This window comes from Dermacentor silvarum, chromosome 1 (genome assembly GCF_013339745.2).
Source record: "Dermacentor silvarum isolate Dsil-2018 chromosome 1, BIME_Dsil_1.4, whole genome shotgun sequence".
Classification (NCBI taxonomy): domain Eukaryota; kingdom Metazoa; phylum Arthropoda; class Arachnida; order Ixodida; family Ixodidae; genus Dermacentor; species Dermacentor silvarum.
In genome coordinates, this window is record NC_051154.1 from 187,592,964 (window position 1) to 187,614,010 (window position 21,047).

A 21,047-nucleotide genomic window follows, 5' to 3' on the forward strand; every position below is an offset into this window, starting at 1 on the left:
GTTACGCGGTGAAGCATATAAAGAGTGTGAAGGGGCAGTTATCACGGGACACGGTTGTATTCCTGAATTACACGCGCATGCATCCACCGCCTCCTAGCACAGTATGAGCTACAATACGCCTAATAAGTGCACTGGCCGGCCTTCATAGCTATTTCGGACGTGCGTGTGGTGATTTAAGCCCTTGGGGGCAGTAAAAGGCATGCATTCGTTCTTTCGAACTGCCCGATTTTTCGGACGTTTTCGCGGCCCCTAGGGAGTCCGAAAAATTGGATGTTGACTGTAGACACACTGCAGGCATTCGTCCATATTTACTTGCGAAAGGCTGATTAGTTGTGACTTGCCATTTCATTGATGGGCTAAATTGGATAACCATGCACACTGCTAATGTTCTTGTATCAGTAGCCTACTAATGCTTAGGTAATGTGGACACCTTGATGCTTGCTGGGGAAATAGTGCTGTTGTGGGATCTTCTGGAGAGGGTGCAGAGCTACTAAAGCAGAGTTAGCAAGCGAGCATTCTGTGTATGCATGTGTGTGTTGTATGTAAGCTGCTGGTGACAGTCCCATGGAATTCATGGAATTCATGAAATTGCATGCCTAATCACAGATTGCACTTGGTGGCTTGTTCCTGATGATTACAGCTAATGTTGACATTCTTTACTTCATGGAACTTTACTGTTGAAAGTTCATTTCATATGTTATTTACATCAAATAACTTTTTCTTCTTTTTGAGACTACACTTTGGCATTCATTAGACAGTAAAAAATTTTCATATGCGGTATATTTTTCTATGGAGCCTGTGAAAAAAACTGAATACTGCTTAAGCAGCAGGTCATTATAAACAATGTAATGTTATATGTGGTATCCTTGAGTGGATTGTACTGTATCAAAAGTATACTGGCTTTGAATATTGCACTCAACACCAAATGATTTTCTCTTTCTTAAAAAGAAAGAATAAAATATTCAGGGTACTAAAAATGCTTAACCTTGCACTCGGCTGCGCAACGCTTGAAACAGCGAAGAGGGGCGATCGTAGCCCAGCATTTTCCGGAAGTGCGTGCGAACTTTTCATCTTATTACTCATGATGATAATTTCTTTTCGCGCGTCTCGGACTTACGGCCGTCACTGCGCGTTGCATAGCACAGCTTGCAACACCGACACCGCGTTCCATCGTGCTGCAATGCCGACAACGCGTTCCACCAGACCCGCTCCGTGAATGCGTCTCTCTCTCGTTCTCATTTTCTTTATCTCTCTCCCTAGCATAGCGCGCAAAACCTCTTCTTCACCTCACAGAGCACGAGCGTGCGAACGCGCCAGCTGTGGACGAAGACGACGACGCTCGAACGCAATCACATGGTTCGCATAAATGCGTGTTCCGCAAGCGTGGCTGTATAGCCTAGTGGTTACTACGCTTGCCTTGGGGCCGTGGGCATGCGGGTTCGAATCCCGCCTCAACAAGAAAGTTTGTTCTTTTATTTCTCGATAGTTTCTTCATACGCACCACAAATTGCAGCTGGCTTAAACAGCTTCGCTGTTAAAACACTGTAGGAACCACAAGAAACCAACAGACAATGAAACTGTTTCTTTATTGTTCAATTATATTGTATAGTTCACTATAATCATATTATGCATTCTCTGTTGGCTTCTTTTTTGTTTTACGATTGTTACTAAAAATTTAGCTCCTCAGTTATCCTTATTTTTCTTACTCAAACAGTGTAGGAAATGAAGCTGCCCAGAACATTGCAGCATTGAAGTGAGCAACCAATTTAAAGTTACCAGAATGAGTAAAATCATGACTACTACAACAATAAAACAAGAAAACTCAACACAGCTAACTAAGTTCAGATTCAAACTATGGTTGGCTATATGCTGATGCACGGTTAAAAATGTCACTTAAGTTATTGAGCAGTGCAACTTAAAGTAATGCTACAGTCATGCCTAACATCAGTCATCCAGTTATGATCAATTCATTGAAAGACTCAAATGCTGTTTCCTCATGAGTGAAATAGAGAACAAAGGACCATCTTTATAGGGGCATGGAGGAGGAGTTCTCGGTGTTCACTCTGTGTAGTAGAATCCTCCGTCATTGCAGTTCGAACAATCTGGTCTCAAGCAAAGTTAATTTTTAGTTCAGGACAACAGAAAAACATTAAATTTAGTGACATTTTTAACAAACTGGTTTGATTATATGTGCTTATTCTAATATATCTGCTGATACCCCAGATTAACGTTGTTCTTAGTTAGATTGTTGTGGAAGTATTCTCTCACTCAAAGTAGAGGCTATAGTAAATAAGCATTTTTGATTGACGTATAGTAGCAGGTGTTTGAAGCTTGCAGCAGAAAATCATCAGGTACATGGGCCTTTGGTCTATACATGCTAGTCGCTCTGGTGTGCTTGTATATTCAATTGTGAGTGTGAAAATACTAAATATGTGTCATATTCTCAAATTAAATATAAATCTAATAACAGATTTTCTCTTTTTCTTCCAAATCCCGAATGTTCACACGTGTATAGTATTTTCTACTGTGTTCTTCCCTCTTTCCAGTACAGTGAACCATATTCTGTTGAGCAGTTTATATTTTAATAGAGTTATTTACCTTGTATGTCACTCTTTCTAGGAAAATAAGCGGCTAAGGGAAGCAACACCAGATGATAGCGTGGCAAATTTACAGGAAGAACTGATAGCAGTGAAATTGCGTGAAGCTGAAGCTAATCTGTCCATGAAAGAACTTCGACAAAAAGTGGCCGACTTGCAAGCTGCCTGGGAGGTATGTGTGGCATTACCTATTATCACTGTGTGAGACACCTCTGTATGTTTTTCTTTAATAAATAGGGTAGAGAGACAAATATTTCAATCAAGTCACTCGTGTTAACTTAGAAAATGCTTGTAAAGGTTGCATTTCTAACCTATCTGCCTGCCATGGGCTAAATTAGAACACCTTGAATACTTGCAACATTGTATCAATTCCAGATTGTTCAATTCTTTTGTACTGCTCTCTGTGAATTGATTCGTGATGTCTGGTAGTGCAAGAATTAATCATTTGATATACCTAAAATATAGAACTGATTGTTGTTTAATTAACCACATGTAATGGCTGAAAATATTTCAGTGTACAGGCTGTGTTACTTATTGCAATATTGGGCTAAGTGTGTGTGAATGTGAACAAAGTGTTGTCATTTCTCTATGTAGAAGCACCGCTCCGAGAATCCCCATCAGTTGGACAACCAGTCGACGCCATCACGATGGAGTGGAAATAAGTCGCAGGTGAACCAGCTTCAGGAAGAACTGATGACTGCTCGGCTCAAGGAAGCTGATGCTACTGCTGAGCTGCGAGAACTGCGTCAAAGAGTGATGGAGCTGGAAACTCAAGTGAGTTTGATGTGTATTCTTAATGAGTGTATATTTTGACGATGCCCCAGATTGATTTTGTCTTGGCTTTGGTGTGTACTACTTGTAGTTCTTCTGTAATGATGACAGTGAGGCACTGTCCAAAAGCATTTTTCCTTGAGAATTTGAGAAAGGTTGAACTGTATAGTTGTGAAAAATTTACCAGGTTTCATTTGCCATGGTCCTTTTTTCGTTTGCTTATGCAACACATAAATGACACCTTTCATTGGTCCATTGTGTTGCATATAGCCACTGTGTAAACACAAATTCTCTCAACTGCCATCCATGTGTGTAAGAGCACTTTGTTATTGGCAGTGCCAATAATTTTCTCTTTGAAAACTGTCTTTTCTGAACAAAGCAGTATCCTAGGGAACAACATTTGAGTGTCACGCTCCGTGCATACTGTCATCAGCAGACTATGAGAGATAGGGAGATAAAATTTAGCAGAGTTGAACTGAAGATGAAACTTTCAAAATTTCAAAATGGTTTGATAATTAGCATAGTCATAATTACAGTAGAACCTCGCTGATACGTTCCCGCTTAATACGATTACCTGGCTCCTACGTTCGCAATCACGAAAAATAAACATAAGCCCATAGAGGAATGTGTTAATACGTTCTGGTTAATACGTTCCCGGAAAATATGATTATTCGGCAGCAACGTTCAGCATTGCAGCAAACTGAGGTCGTATGATACGTTCTGCAGCGAAAAATTATCATTCAGGTGTGCAAAAAGGCCGCTCTCATGTGCTTGTGAAGCGCTAAGTGGCAGATGGCCGCCGCGCAGTTTCCCTGCAGTGCTCAATTTTCTCCCCCCCCCCCCCCCCCTCCGCGACTTCTCTGCATTGCTCGTTCGCCCGAAGTGACGAAGCGCGGCAGCAGCGGCGAGCGAATTGACCTTTGCGCTACCTCGCCCCTCGCTTCAGCGTGAGCTACTAAACAGTGAAAACAGGCGGACGCCGCGCGCGCGCGCTACGACTCGCCGAGATCGTAGTGGAGGTGGTGGCGGACGAGGCGCCTGAAGACGGCGGCGAGAACAAAGGCTTGCGCCCACCAGCCACCTTCGCGGAAGCCCTTGCTGGCCTTACAAAGCTTCTTTCGCACGAAAGACAACAAAAATGCGGACAAGGGTCTGCAATGTGTGCAAGGAGTTGTTCCTGTCCAAGGGTGTGATGCACCAGCAGAAAATACAGCCGAATCTCGATAATTCGAACTGTAAGGCGCCCGAAAATTTGTTCGAAATAAAAGGAGGACTTATTTTTAACGTATTTGTGCACCATAGCGCTACGTACGAACGGTGCGAGTCGTCAAATATCGTGGTGCGCAAGCATATTGCGAGCAAGGGCCACGAAACTGCCCACGCCGGCCAACGCTCGCATCCCGGTAGCGCCTCTTCCTCTTCACAACCGCAATCTCTCTCTCTCTCTCTAGCATCCAGATAACGGCAGCGAATGAAACTTCAGGGAGCGGGCGGCGCCGGCACGGCGATGCGCACGCGCGCGGAGTCCGTAGAAGGTGAGGGAGGAGTGCGGCAGGGAAGCGCATTTGGCCTCGGCAACCCCGTCGCTTCGGTGGCTCCCCTCGCCCTCACTCTCAACTCCCTCGTAGCTCCCTCACCTTCGACTGTCTTCGTGCGCGCCCGCCGCCGGGGTGGCGCCGCCGCTCCCGCCGGCCCAGCGCCAGCTTAGCCCGCTCCCCGAAGTTTCGTTTTCTGCCGTTAAAGTGAGCGTTGGCCGGCGTGGGCAGTTTCGTTGGCCGGACTGGGCCTCCGCGTTGCTTCCTTCTGCGCCGCAGCCGCAGCGTTGGCTGAGACGTCGGCATGTACACGCGTGTACCGGAGCGACTCGGAAACGACGACCTTGCCATTTGAGAGAGTGAAATTTTCGCCGCATTATTTTTTTCTTTCTTTTGTATATCTCCACGTGGCGTTGAGGGGTCTCTCCTAAGCTTTTGCTTTATGGCGGTGTCGAAGCAATCCCGGTCGGAGGCGCCGCCACGTGATTTGGCGTGCTGCTGAGAGCATTTTCGGTGCGCGGTTATGTTCGAATTAACCGTCGCAAATGCTTTTGCGTTCGAATTACCGAGCGTTCTCGCCCATTGGAATACACATAACTTTGACGGGACCACACCGTCAGTTCGAATTAACGAGATTCGACTGTAACTATGTTTTGCAAGAAATAAATGTTTTCTGCCCTTGCACCTCAATATGGGCTTGTCAGCTTCAATTTTTACTGGATTCGGATCGTACGTTTTCCCGGATCGTACGTTTATTTTTTGCAGATTTTTTGAAAACGTATGAACGAGGTTCTACTGTATATGTTTAAGAGATGACCATTTGTAACACTGCTGTAGCACTTAATTCACTGTGTGCAGTTTACTTTATTCTCATGGGCAAGCTAAAAGTAATGTGGAGATAATATTTCGTGTAAAGAGATTCAAGGAATTCGAGGTGAGATTTGCCAAACTTCAAGGTTGTAGGGTTATTGTCGTAGTCGCTATTAATTGCTGTAAAAGACACAGATTTGGTATTCATTAGTAAAAGGATTGTTTGTTGGTAGTAGGAACTACTAACAAGACCGCATTTAGCATTTTTGGTATTGTGTTGCCATTACTGCAGAACCAAGTCAGCCTGAACCAAATCCGCCGACAAGCAGATGAAATTGCAAAGTATCAGCAAATGTCTGACAAGGTTTCAGAGAAGGAACGTGAGTTGCACTCACTTGTCCAGGATGAGGCACGCAAGATCACAAACTTGGAATCACAGGCGAGTTCTCTTAGCTTTTACTTGTTGAAGCCTATTCAAAGAATGATCTGTAAGAAACAAAAGCACTGGAAAGTGCACAAGATTAAATGATTTCTCATGTCACACCCGGGAAAGATGGTGGTCATGTTTTATGCATTTTATACATATTTCTTTTTTCTGCTTGATGTAGATGAAGGAAGAGAGGATGAACGCTCGGATTCGGGAAGTGGAACACACCCAAATCATTGCCGAGATGAAGCAGAAAATCTCTTCTCTTGAGATCAAGGTGCTTGTTTGTGTCACTTGCTTGGCTTATTTCTGTTGGCCAGTAACAGTGTTGCTAACTGTTGGCGGGGGGTGGGACAAACAGAAATGCAGTCTAGAAACTGCTAAAATCCACTGAATTTACACTATAAGAAATATAGTATTTAGCATGTAAATTTTATTGCATCTACATAGTGGTGTGTAATAAAACAACTGTAAAATAAGTTTTCATTTTTTGGATGAAAAGCAGTAAAATTTTTAAATATAAAAAAAATAAACATCAGTAAGTGTTCTTTCTAAGTGACCATAAATTGCAGATCTATACTACCCCATATATTGTAAAAACTTGGAAGTTGGAAACTGTAAACTTGGAAGTTAACAAAGAAGCTCGAGAGCAAATTAAGGACAGCACAAAGAGCAGTGGAACGAAAAATGCTAGGCGTAACTTTAAGAGACAGGAAGAGAGCGGTGTGGATCAGAGAGCAAACGGGAATAACCGATATTCTAATGGAGATCAAGAGAAAAAAATGGAGCGGGACAGGCCATGTAATGCGTAGGGTAGATAACCGGTGGCCTATTAGAGTTAGAGAATGGGTGCCTAAAGAAGGGGAGTGCAGTCGAGGACGGCAGAAAACTAGGTGGGGTGATGAAATTAGAAAATTCGCAGGTATAAATTGGAATCGGCTAGCGCAAGACAGGGGTAGCTGGAGATTGCAGGGAGAGGCCTTTGTCCTGCAGTGGACATAAAAATAGGCTGATGGCGATGATGATATTGTAAAAAGTCTTGCTTTGCAACAACTGTCTTCATCTGAGACCAATAGTTAGGCAGCAAGGTACCAATCAACTACGTTGCGACTTGTAGTTCACGCCAGTGCCGATGGAGTCACCAGCCTTCTGCCTCGCAGTTGTGAGTGTAAAGGCTTGTCATAGTAGTTGATGTTCTCTACAGCAGCTTGACTGTGCTACGTACCATATTATTGTGCATATAACCCAGACCAAAATTTAAAAAAAACTAACATCGAAATAGGGGTGGGGGTTATATGCGAATTTCGCCTTGAAGTGTGGCTTCACGGCAACGTACATTGCACTGCCGTGAAGCCACATCTCAAGGCAAGGTTCTCCATCATTCAGTTTCGTTATCTCCAGGGGACCTCACCTTCTCCCCACCTCTGCGTATTGAAGTTCCCTTATCCCCTTTTTCATTGTCACCCTTTCTTCTCTTTTTCATCAATCATTCCACTCTGTGAAGGTGGATGACCAGCGAAACTGTTTAGCGCATGGCACAAAGGCAGCCCAGAATTTTGACAAAGGTATTTATTGTCCTTATTGGTGGTCATCGTGATGATAAGTACGCATAAACATTCGCGTATCACCCGCTTAAGCAATGGCTCATCATCAGCCTATATTTTATGTCCACTGCAGGACAAAGGCCTCTCCCTGCGATCTCCAATTACCCCTGTCTTGCGCTAGCGTATTCCAACTTGCGCCTGCAAATTTACTAACTTCATCGCCCCATCTGGTTTTCTGCCGACCTCGACTGCACTTCCCTTCTCTTGGTATCCATTCTGTAACCCTAATGGTCCTTCGGTTATCCATCCTACGTATTTCATGGCCTGCCCAGTTCCATTTCTTCCGCTTAATGTCAACTAGCTTCTCTTTACGGGTCGCCATTTTGCGTTTAGTTGTTAGCAAATAGTGCACACGGCGCCAGTAAACTCATATGTCGTCCGTTCCCACGACGCTCCCTCGGTCTGAGCGTAGCGCTTCGCGATATGGCAGTGAGCCAAATTACCGTTGGGATTTGCAGCTAAGTCGCGTTTGCTACGTCGCCATTGCCCATGCGAGGGCTTCTCCATCTGCGCTGTCATCCGCTGTCGTGTGAGTGCTAGCTGCGAAGTGATCCAATTCACGTCACATATCATGTGACTGATTCGTCCACAGGGGTGGGACTCCTGCACCAAACTGCACCACACACAGAAAATTGGCTGAAATTGCGCCACACTGCGCCAGAACAGCTTCAGCATGTGTGCTCCGGCAGTGGCCGTGATCAGCGAGCGGATTCATTCTTCGAAAAAAAGTGCAGACGTTCTCATTCTGCACACTGTGCAACGGTGCCTTCGCATAGTTTCTCTTAATTTTTGCGCTCATAACACTGGACTTTTCGGTGCTTCTGGCAAGTGGCCAGCTACGCGGCCACTTCCGGCTGTTGCTGCTGCTGTAGAAATGCCCAGGGCGGCTGTATTTAGCGTGTACTAGAATACAGTTGAGTGGGCCAAGCGGCGCGACGCTCCCTAGCTTAGGCGCAAAACAACTAAAAGTAGGCTGAGGGTGCTGCAAGCGAACTAGATATTAGGGAGGTGCCCACTGCAGCGGGTTCAGTGGACGGACGTCTCCGTCCCTTGGGCCAGTATAGCATAAAACTATTCCAATCTGTTTTTGTGCCCATATGGGTGAGGTCTGAGCCATTTTGACCTATCACGAAGGGCTAATGGCGGATCTCTTGACAGTGTGGGTGAAGTGCCTGGAAATGCGCACTTCATGATAGGTCAAAATGGCGGATTTGGAATAAAAACAGATTAGAATAGTCTTACGTTATACCAGCTCAGGGTAGATTATTGCGGCTCCTGGGTCTGCAGTGACCCAGAAATTATGTTACCACGTCTATTTGACCGCATAATTTGAGAACATTTTTCACTATCATCATGAGCGTTGGCGCAGGAATATATAGTTCGATCATAGTGCCACCGATGTTTTCGGCTTTACAGCAAAGCATGCGCTGTGCCGCCGCTTGACCGATTTTTCCATATTTTAGTACGCTATGGCTACAAAGCGCGCTTATACCGCCTTGTATTCTGATTGGCTTGCGGCAGGGCAAAACTATTTCTATCATGTCAAAATGACTTTCAATAAACCACGCTAGTTCATATCTGTGGTTTCTCCTTATGGTCTGTTGGTGAAGCGCATTTCCAGGCACTTCACCCACACTGTCAAGAGATTAAAGAAAAATGTATTTATAAAAAATGTCTTGGGCTACTTTTCGAAATTTCGGACTCACTATTGCAGAATGCATGTTTTTTGTGATTGCTACCACTAATTAAAAATCTACAGGTACTATTACCAAAATTTTCGTACACTGGACGGTTCAGTATCAGGGTAATCTGCTTCAAAATTCAGCTTAAGACGTTGCTTAAGACAGTTGCAGTACAGCGGTCGTGATGGTTTATTCTGTGTTCCATCGGGGTTTCAAAGTGCGCTGCCACATTCCATATTCCATTATTCCGCTAAAATTCAGACTGGTCTGCACCAAACTGCTTCAAAATTAAATTTTATCTGCTCTAAATTGCTCCAAAATGCAATTTTGTCTGCTTCAAACTGCTCCAAAGGCAATTTTACTTGCTCCAAAAGTTGCTCCAAAATGACTTTGGGCAGTCCCACTCCTGTGTCTGCGTTAACATCTGGCATGTGAATCTAGCTTTGTCAGCATCGCCAGTGAGTGAGTACGAACTTTATTGAGGTCCTGAGGAGAAAGAATTAAAGCGGGGCCGGAGGCCCCGCCAATCAATCCGGTGGCTCCACCCAGGTCAGGGCCGGTAGACAGAGTCCTTCGGCGACTGCCCGGGCCCTCTGGATCGCCAAAGGATGGGGGAACCAATCCGCTGGCCGAAGATACGACATGGACAAGTCGTGCATCCGCGAGTGGAGACTGTTTGCAATTTGCAAAGATTTGAGCGTTGTTGTATGCAGTTATTTGCGGATTATACGCACAGATTTTTTTTTTTTTTCCCCGGGCTGTTGTAATTGGAGGTGTGGGTTATATACATGGTGGTGGGTTATATGCGCAAAAATATGGTAACATGTACAGCACTTCCTCAGGTGTCAGTCATTGGTTACACATGTAATATGAAGCAATAGCAAAAATAAACACCTCAAAATTCACTACAGCCACAGCAACTGCTTGAACACGTCCTGCTATGCAGACCATGGACAATGTACAGCTGTGAGCAAAAGTTTAGACCTCTGCATCAGCAAAAAAAATTTTGCTAGTGCCTTTGGTGAAAGCAGCAGCACAAACTGCTGTCTCACCCTCACCCACACATTTTGACATGGCATAACAGGCTGCACCTTGTTCACTCTCATCAAGTGACCACACTAGATCGCATTACAGAGCAGTCAACTTCCTTTTCTTTTTTTCTTTTTTTATTCAGAAAAAGAATTACAAAACGTGTATACAGTAAGGGTCCCAGGGTACTGTTTGCTGCGCACTATTTTTGTTCTTACATCACTCAGTCTGATATATATATATATATTGTATATGCATGCCCTCAAGAATCAAGAGCTGCTTACGGCTGGTCAACTGAGGGGCAGCACTGAGTCTGAAGAAGTGAAAGAGCTCCAGGATAAGGTGTCAGACTTGAAGGCTGAGGTGAGCTCTTTCTTGGTCATGTGATTTGTCTTTGTAAAACCACAGATGGCTCTGAAATACAGTAGCATTCATTAAGATGAACTCTGTTCAGCTGACTCTTTAAGAATAGTAATGACATCAATAGTAAATATTTTTTAATAAATAAATGTTTTTGTCTCACAGTTTCGATGCCTTCGTGTAGTTCCTTGATATTTAGTGCTCAACTTCTGGTAAGACTTAAAAACAAGTTTTCAGAGTTTGTTCATATTTGTTTTAGGGAGAATCTGTTGTGTCTGAGTAGCTAATACGCGAGATATTACCTATATTTAAAGATTGCCATTATGTGCCATGTTATCTTACCTCCTGGGTATCGCTGTTGGAGTATCTTCATTGTGCATCTAAAAAGAAATGCAGACATGGCTTTTGTGTGCATTGTATTACTTAGATCCTGAATCTCTGACTGGATCTAACCGTTCTTGTGGGCCATATTTAAAAAAATAAAAGTGATGTGGCACTCTCAAGATCAGCTGCTTTGAGTTATGCAGAGGATCAGAGCTTCAAACAGCCTACAAATTAGAATTGTATCCAATATTAAAGTAATGCTGTTCCTATTCTCTCTCTTTACTGCAAGAGTAGAGTGTGTGGTAGAATTTTGAGTATGTAAGTCTTCTAAATACGATGAATGTTTCATTTTGCTATCACAGCATTTCCACAATTTTTCTTTTGGGGTAATTTTATTTGTGTATATATTTTGAATCATCTTATGAAATCTTTTTGAAACAATTTATTTAAAAGGCATTATAGTCTATGTATAATCTTCCTTTTATATATGTAGTGCTGCTTGTGATGATTTTTAAGTGATAACTGAGTCTGAATATCACTCACATTACATTATGCCAGTAAACCCTCATTAACTCGAACGCTGATATCTCGAAATGTCGGTGAAATGGACATTAAGGACAAATATTAAGTGAAGTTAAAGTGATAGATTAGTGCTTGAGAACGTCTAAGGCGTCAATATTAGCGCAAACAGACCTTTAGTAATCGAGAAGTTGAAGTAAATGCAGGACACGATTAGAGGCTTCCCCAGTACAGTCAAGTACTAGCCCAATGACGGAGGCACTCCTCACTATAATACTGTCCCTAGTACTCAACCACTCGTAATAAAAATATCATTGTATTGCCTTATAAGACGAAAGAAAATGCTACTCCAGCTCTATTCGGTTTTCAGACAAAAGAACTCATTGATGTTGCCCTTGACAATGACGGAGGTGTTCAGAAGGTTTTGTTTTCTCCACTCTATGCCACCGACGCTTTCGCGTTTCAGTAGTTTTATTATCGCGTAATGCTGTGCTGGTTTTTTGCTGGCTTGAAAAAATCGCATGAACTGCAAGTAGCAGAGAATGCTATGTCCATGTGATGTCGCGGGATTCCCGAACAGTCCACGCCACTTGACCAAGATAGGGTGGCTAGAACTGGGAGGTGTGAAAACCGGCCGCTCCAAGCTTGCCAAGATGCGCAATCCCGCCACAGTGGTGCTGTCGTCAGGGGCACGGGGGCGTGGTAGCTGCTCGCGGCATCTGGCATTGCACTCGTGCTGTGTGTTGCTTGCTTTTCACGGGTGTATGTTAGATTAACGTTCAACAACAATACTTCCCTTTAACGATATACACCTATAGAACTGGAGAGCCTCCAACCACGGCATCAGTGCAAACCTTACATCAGCAAAATAATCCAGCTATAATACAAGCATTTTTTGATAAGGCATATTTTGAAGGTGGTGCACTTTTATTGAAATTTTTGCTAATGCAAAATGATCTTTGCTAATACAAAATGATTTTTACTAATGCAAAATGTAGTTAAGGAGAGTAGCCTGAGGTTCTACCAGCGGGAGCTAGGGTGGTATCTTTCACCAATGTTTCATTGTTTCAATGCTCTGAAATTAGCCTGCGCTAACGTGCGAGACATTATAATGACTCTTACTGCGGTAGTCACTGACATTTATTGCGAATAATCATGTCTACTTATGTATTCTGTTTTTCTCAATGCACCTTTGACTGCCTAAGGTCTTGCAATTGCAGAGCGAGTATATATGCTCAATGTTGTAGAGAAATTGAGACTGAACTTTGTTTCATGGCTTTATAAAACATAACTTTAGCAGCAACTGTATCTCACTCTGTGGTGGATGGTGCCTTAAGCTATACGCAAGGCTTCAGCCTCCTTATATATATATATATATATATATATATATATATATATATATATATATATTATATTTTTTTCACTTGCTGCTTTGTTGAACCCCTTTAAAAGTAACCTAATCCTTGTGATAAAAAAACAACTAATAACTAATCAGGTTAGGCCTGTGCAATGCTTGGCAGCCAGTTTGTGGCATGCTGCTGCCTGCAGTACATAGGCTGCTTAGAATTTTTGAATGCATGCACATTGCGCTAAACATATGTTAGCCTGCTTAGTTCAACAGCATTAATCAAGTTGTACAGTGACTCTGATGACTGCAGAAGACAAAAGCCCTCTAAAATCCCATTCCTTGGATACGTCAGTAGACACTTCCACTACTACACTGTCCATCCCTGCATATTGGAGAACCCACTGACTTGCCACGTTTCTTGCTATATATAGTGTAGACCGCTTATAACGTAAGTCGCCGGAGTCGTGAATATCCACACTATAAGCGGTACCGCAGTATAACCAAAACAGCAATTTTCAAGGCCCGCACATATGCAAAACATGTGCACCGAGCCGCCACGCGTATGCGACAGGCGAGGAATGCGGCTAGAACATTTGCATTCATTATACAGTCGTATCTCGTTAATTCGAACCAAATCGCGCGGCGGTGCCTCCGACGGCATTGCTCCGGTACCGCCATAGAGTAAATTCTTAGGAGACCCCTCATTGTCGCGCGCGAACAAAACAAAAAAAAAAGAAAAAAGAAACTGCGGCGGAAATTTCCCCCTCTCTCAAATGGCAAGGTCACCAATTCTGCGTTGCGCCGGAACATGCGTGTACGTGCCAACGTCTCAGCCACGCTACCGTAGCCACGCATAGAAAATGGAGGTGAACCCTGCTTTCTCCTTTATGCTTCCTCTACTGTTTAGTCACGTGTTGACCTTGCACGCTGTGGCTATGGCACAGAGGGAAGAAGCGGCGCTGTCCCAGGCCGGCCAACTAAACTGCCCACGCCGGCAAACGCCCGCTTCCCGATAACGGCAGAAAATGAAACTTCGGGGAGCTGGCGCTGGGCGGGCTGGAGCGGCGGCGGGCACGCACTGGTGACAGTCGAAAGTGAGGGAGCTACGAGGAGGGCGAGGGGAGCCACCGAAGCGGCGGAGTTGCCGAGGCGAAAACCGCTTCCCTGCCGCCCTCCTCCCTCACATTCCATGGTCTCCTTCGCCGTGATGTGCCGGCGCCGCCCGCTCCCTGAAGTTTCGTTTACTGCCATTATCATAAAGCGAGCGTTGGCCGGCGTTGGCAGTTTCGTGGCGCTCGCTCGCTATGCACGCCGTGGTATTTCACGACTCGCACTCAAAATTCTGGTTTCAGCCTCACTGGCTGTTCGTTCGCACCACATGCCCTTCTCCTCCACTTCGTCTCTCTTTCTTCCTCGAGCACTTCTTGGGGCGCCCGTTTGAGGGGAGCATTCACCGTCTCCGCTGACTTCCGTACTCCCAGGCAGCCGCACTGTAACCGGCATTTCGTTTCCCACAACTGCACTATAAACGATGCGTGTATACATGTAGTGCTATGGGAAAATTAACGGGAGTCTGAAAAGACCGCACTATATCCGGTCCTGCACTATAAGCGGTTACGTTAAGTGGCCTACATTGTAGTACACAAGGCGAGCATCTCTGAGCTGCTCTGTGTAGTAGGCTTATGTTCCACGCCCACTTCTGCTGCCTCCATGAGAACTCTAGCATTAGACCTTCCTGTTAAGCCTCATTTTGCTGCAGAACATCCTCTATGGTGGAATTCCTTCACAGCGGAATTCTGCTGTAGAGCTCTGACAGCCCAGGATAGCCCGCTCCCACACAGAGAAGGAACACTTTTTCTGGCAACGATTTGTACCCTGAATTGCATCGATGCACAAAACAACATCGCTGAGCTCTTTTTTTTTTTTTTACAGCGGAGCTGTTAAGCTTTTCAAAAGTTTGTTTCATGACGACAGAAAATATGGGCCGATCCTCGCGGTATTGCAGAAAGGGTCCAAGCGCAATGGCACATACCCCTGTGAACTAGCGAAGGTGTTCAAGCTCGACGATGGTCCGTCGAGTGTACACCGCAAAACCTCCGCCTGGCAATGATGTCACCATGCGTCGCCTAGCAACGCTTTCGCCCCTGCTGCGCCGAGCCTCGCCACAACTGTGTGAACTGTGACATCGCGCACGCCGCATCACTTCGCCTTAGCTTTGCCGAGTCATGACGTCACCGTGCCATGCGTGGTATACGGAGTATCGCGCCGCCGAAGCGGTGGAGAAATGTCGGCGATTTACAGAGGATCCAGAGTTAAGAGCCCACGAAACCGAGCAAAATTGTTTGAGCATCCAGAAGCATCCCGATACTTTAATGACAGAGAGTTTGTTGCTCCTTGGGCTGTCGATGATTCCGGGGTGATCTTGCACAAAACGTAGGCGAGTCTCAAAGCATAACCTCGCAAAAACTTGCTCGAACCGAGATATAGCTAGGTGTCGCCAGCTTCGCTGTTTGCCCAGTCTTCACACCACTAGTGGGAAGCTGCCTCTAATTTTATGTTTCTCTTTTTTTCTTTCTTTTATATATATATATATATATATATATATATAGCATCCTTAACAATAAAGGCACACTAAACAAGGGAGCTTTGCATGAAACACGTGGAACAGTAACCTTTGAATCTAACGACTCCAGTTCTATCAATCACTTCCTTGCTTGCTTTACTCGAATACCCAAACGCCTCTTGCGTATCTCGACGAGCGACCAGACCACGACCTAACGGAGGGATCGCGCAAGGCATTACTTTTAGGCAAGAGAAATGCCCTGTGCTCTTCACACCTCCCAGTTCTAGCCACCCTAATCAAGAGCAGCTGCAGCGGTGAATCCAATTCTGTCTTGGCTCAGTTTCTCAATGGCCGTGTCATTGCGTATTGCACAGAAAACTGTAGTGCCGTCTGTCGGGCGTCATTTTACTCACCGCCGGCAGTAAAGAGCAGTGATGGCATATGCAACGTCACCACTCTCTACTTGGGGATGGTTGATTTGAATTGCGATAAAGGTATGTGTACCCTTCAGACACAATTTTCTTGTAAACTACTAAGTCTTACCTTGGCACAAAAGCGCAGCGAGGTTTTGGGAATGGTATTTTAACAGTTCACATAGACTTCGTATTTGCTTTCAGTGTCCCTTTAAGTCGAAATTTTTTTAAATTATGGTCTTATGTGCCAAAACCACCATTTGATTATAAGGCACGCTGTAGTGGGGAGGTTCCGGATTAATTTGTACCACCTGTGGTTCTTTAACGTGCACCTAAATCTAACTACACAGGTGTTTTCTACATTTCCCCTGCATCAAAATGCGACTGCCGTGGCCGGGATTTGATCCCGCAACCTTGTGCATAGCAGCCCTACATCATACCCACTAAAACCACGGCAGGTAATTCTTTTTTTTTTCCCGGCCATGGTGTCAACCCATGTGTTTTTCACCCCTTAACTTCAAAAGGTTTCTACTGGACTCCGGATATCTTAAAATCTTGACTTCAAAAATAACAATGCAAAAGCGACGAGGCAGCGTCTACCTCGTCTCTTCTTCTAGTCCGGCCGCGGCTGTACATGGCACGGCCGCGCGCTCCCTATCTTGGAGGTGCTAATCTGTGGAGGGGGCAGAGTGTAGGTGAACCGAGGTGCCTCATGGCTTCATGTGCGCTGTGTTATCGCGCACCTAGTTCGCATTGAAGCAAGGAGCAGCATGAAGGGGAATTCGCCTGCTGCTGCTGTTCTTCATCCCGTCAGCGTTGTGACAGCGAGTGTTTGCGATCATCTAGTGAGATCTGTTCATGTTTGCCCGTGTGTGCATGACATCATGCTTGTTAGTTTAATTGGTAAGTGAATGCTTACTGTAATTTATACGGCCGATAAAACTAGAAACCCTGCTTCGTGTAGTTGTCTAATACTTTGCTATTGCTATAGCACTTTCAGGTGAAACTGCGACTTTTTTTTCCCCTCTCATTTAGGATGCTGTCAGTGACGCATCAGTGTGGTCACAGCATATTAATTGTGACCTTGAACAAGATGATCGGCACTTTTGAGCAGGCGGGATCAGTCTGTGCGCTGCGCCCTAAAGAAAGCAGCATGCGAGCCCAGTGTTTCATTGAGATCACAGCTTGATAAGAGCACGTGCTTCATGCTTGTGCGACAATGAGGTGTAAATGCCGTGTCACTCGTGAGTGTCTACTAAAGGCGTGACAATTGCGCTCTAATGCAGTTCAGTTTTGGTTTTCGAAGTGCATCCAGAATTTATTGCGATTCTGAAAGTAGCAGCATGAGCTTTTTGAATGTCCGGAACTGGTTATGCTTGGCTGACTGGCTTCAAATATTACATCAGGATCAATAGTCTTCACTCTGTGGCAAGCATGCTGTCCTGGCGCGGTGCCAGTAATACCGTTTGCCATACACGCCGACGGGTGCGGTGCCGATTCATGTGAAAGTGACCGAGAATATTACTGGTGGCATTTTGTAAAGGTTCCATGTGGTCTATGCGCAGCCAGCGGGTTCTACTTTTGTGATTTCACTTATCTCGAAACTCCGCTTATCTCAGATTTTTTTTCCAGTTTTTACAGCTTTGAGTTTGCGGGAGTTTACTCTACTTGATTTTCATAATGCTTGTGATCTTTGTCCAAAGAATATACAACCATAGTGAATTGCTTTAGTACACTTCCCATATTCACAAGCACTTGGACAGCTAATATAATCAACTGCTTTCTGTTGTTGAACAAAGATTACGGTGGATGTCGAGGAGGCAGCAGTGTAAGTTAAGCATATCGGTGCCAATATGTGGTTACTGGTGTCATTTACTATCAAGTGGGCCACAATTTTGGTAGATAAACTTGATGCTCCTTCATTGATGATTTTGTAAACCTACTAAATCAAACACATGGTGGCCATTTCATGCGACTTTAATGTGTGCACTGAGTATTTTACTAGGTAGATTTGGTGTTCCTAACATTCACTGCTTGTTGATGTAGAGGTGGAAACATGGTGGAGATATGTGCAGCTTTTCCAATTTTTTCAGTTATGTTTCTGCTGAACTGTCATTTAAGATGGTAGAATGCAAAGACTGTCTGATGCAATTTAGAGCAAACTTATGTGTCTAAACTTGTTGCATTTTCTTGGTTTATCAATATTGCTAGCATTTATCGCATTGAAACAGCTGCCAAGCTCCTGCCTGCCTGTCATCAGAGTGTTCAGTGAAGGTATTGAAAAATGTTGTTTAATTGTATTGTGTAGTTTCTTCAAGTTTGGCTCAGGGACTTGCAATATATACAATTAAACACATTTTCTAATCATTCAGTGGCATCATTTACTTTCTGCAAGCACCCTGGCAAATGGTTTTGCTGTTGCCCTCTTAGCATACCCATTCAACCTGACATATTGTATTCCCGTCGCGTGTCTCTCTCTGACATAGTGTACAAATGCACATTTGAGTTGCAACAGAATGGTAAAGGGCTTTCAACAAAACAACTTCTTTGCCAGAAGGGTGCTGCAAGTCTTTTAAATAGCATTACACAAAAGTAGAAGTTACGTATGTATTTTCTTTTCTGGAATAGTGCAAGAATCGTGCTGAAAACAACCTGTGTTTCTTTTTTCTGTCCTACAAATTTTTTGTTACTTGAAATTAGCTGTGAATTCCTAAAATTTGAAGTGTTTATAAAAATGTTTGTAAAATGTCATCATTTGCGGGAACAGTATTCATGTCACTTTGTTATTGTGGCATAAACAGTTGGTTTATTTTGCACTTCATTGTATGAAGCTGATGCGATGCAGCAAAGGGGCTTATGGTCTCCTTGCCATCCATTGGTAAACCAAGGGATTGCAGCACTAACACTGCCACATGTTTTAGCCACAGCCAAAGCTAATTTGCAAATGGTCCCGTATGTGTGTGTCCCCGTCCATTTTTGCAGAAGTTCCGCTTAGAGCTGCCCTCCCCGATCTTGCCAAGCTTGTTGCACCCGTCGCCGCTCACCCCCATGGGGTGGGACTCTGGGCTGGGACTTGAGCAACTCTAGATCGCGCTGCCTCTCACTCTCACACTGCTCTCTCTCTCTCTGCCACGCAAGTAAAAGGTGATCTCTGCTCGCTCATACTAATGCTCTAAAAAACTGCTTGCTAGCAAATGATCGGCCCTGCTTTTGCTTCGCCTGCGTGTTTATTTGTGTGCACTCAAAACCACTGAGACGCCTTTGGCTTTGGGGCTGTGTCACCACTGCATGACCTTCCTTTTTATGCTTGCAGTGCACTAACTTTTCTTTTTTGCTGCTACCTTGCGTTTTCACCAGTCCTGCGAAGATCTTCTTTAAGTTGAGCAGTATCAAAATTTATACTTCAATGTGTACAAAAGCTATACATATTATACATATTACAAATGCACATGCTTCATTTGTGCACTTGAAAAGAAGTGCAATAAGCTTTTAGAGGCTTACAAATGAGTAAACAGTTTTTCTCTCATCATGGTATCACTGACTGCCATATTACAAAAGGGGGTGGGGTGGGGGTGGGGTGGGGGGGGGGGGGGTGCAAGTGTGATCCTTAGCTCTTTGAAGCTGAATTGGCTTGATCTTGGTTCATTTAAATAGGAAGTCTGAATGAACAAGTACCTGCAAGTTCTGTTTTTTATTATTTTAACTGATATTCAGAGTCTGCTACTTGATTTTGTGTTGTGTGAACATGTGTTGAACATACGAGAGTGTGATCCCAGACGTAAAGCACATGATGTGTAGCATCCTAGGGTAAAGAAAGGGAACTTGAGCTGCGTTGTCAGTTTTTTTTTTTTTGAGACACTAGGTAAAATAGGTAGTTTATCCAACAACAGGTATGAAATATGCATAACTGACAATTTCATGTGGAACAGTAGCTTAGCCCATCTAAAATGCTGCAGCAGCAAGGAACATTTTAGCACAGTGCTATGCACACGAAAGAGTACTTAACAAAGCAAAATAATGATGTCTTCTGACCTGCTTAATGCCAAGAGCGAGTCTGACTCATCCAGGAGTCATGCCACAACTGCCAGTAACCAGTCTGCTTTATCCTCTTAATCTTATGTCCATGGTGAATGCCTGTAATGAGGGTGGCTAACCCATTGCATTTATCACATCCAGCTGTTCCTCCTTGCACTGTTAGGGGACGTATAGGCAAATATGCTAAATTAGTGTCTGCTTGGGAAACGTCACACTCTGGTGATGGGTGGTGCCTTGCTTCTGTGTTTTAAAGAGGTCTCATTGAGGCAGCCACCTAGTTCTTTTTTTCATATTGATGAATAGTTATAGGTTCTCTGCGCTTTCAGTAGTTAGCTTTTGATTTCAATGTTTTTTGTTGGTGGGGCAGTGTCCATCTTTGAATATGGTAAGTGAAAGTACAATTAAACTTTGTAATGAAGTTGAAGGAGTTCTGTAATTTCTTCAGCATGACCATTACCACATTATAGCCATACATGGTCTTAACAGCAACTCTTGTGCCACTGTTGCTGTGTACTAAAAAAATTAATTTAGGTGCTGTGAATTAAATGGGTTATCAATTTATTTCAAGGTCTTTGCACACTTATTTGGCATATTGTAGTGGACTCAGAACATGAAATAAATTGGATGGGTGTTGAAATGAACAGGATCAGCACCCTTCCTGGATGGCCATGGCGGCCACATTTCGATGAAGGGGACACGCGAAAACACCCGTGTACTTAGATTTAGGTGCACATTAATGAACCCCAGGTGGTCCAAATTATCCAGAGTCCCCCACTACGGTGTGCCTTATAATCAGATTGTGGTTTTGGCACGTTAGACCCCATAATTTCATTTAAATTAATTTTTAACCCTTCCTGGATATTTCATGTTCTGTGTGTGTTTTTGGCACTAAGTGCTGTATAAGGCAAGTCATCAACTAGCTCAGTTTTCTGCTTTTGTTGTGAGCATTCTCCAACTCTCCCATGAAGTCATGTGGTCAGGTACAAGCTCTCTCCGCATGCTGAAATAGGGTCGCAAGTACTATTTTGCA

General features: G+C 44.1%; 1 protein-coding gene across 4 annotated transcripts in view; it reads left to right on the forward strand.

Annotated features, from left to right (window-relative positions):
* LOC119436531 (ecotropic viral integration site 5 ortholog-like) overlaps positions 1-21,047 on the forward strand; it is a 241,596-nt gene that overhangs the window by 213,716 nt on the left and 6,833 nt on the right. For 3 of the 4 annotated variants that reach the window (XM_037703399.2, XM_049658398.1, XM_037703398.2), the window contains 5 exons: positions 2,620-2,769; positions 3,192-3,371; positions 6,006-6,152; positions 6,322-6,417; positions 10,723-10,818. In XM_037703399.2, the coding sequence (XP_037559327.1) occupies positions 2,620-2,769; positions 3,192-3,371; positions 6,006-6,152; positions 6,322-6,417; positions 10,723-10,818 (669 nt within the window). Of the gene's footprint in view, positions 1-2,619; positions 2,770-3,191; positions 3,372-6,005; positions 6,153-6,321; positions 6,418-10,722; positions 10,819-18,964; positions 19,127-21,047 lie in introns of all 4 variants that reach the window. The other variant, XR_005189069.2, reaches the window with a different exon arrangement.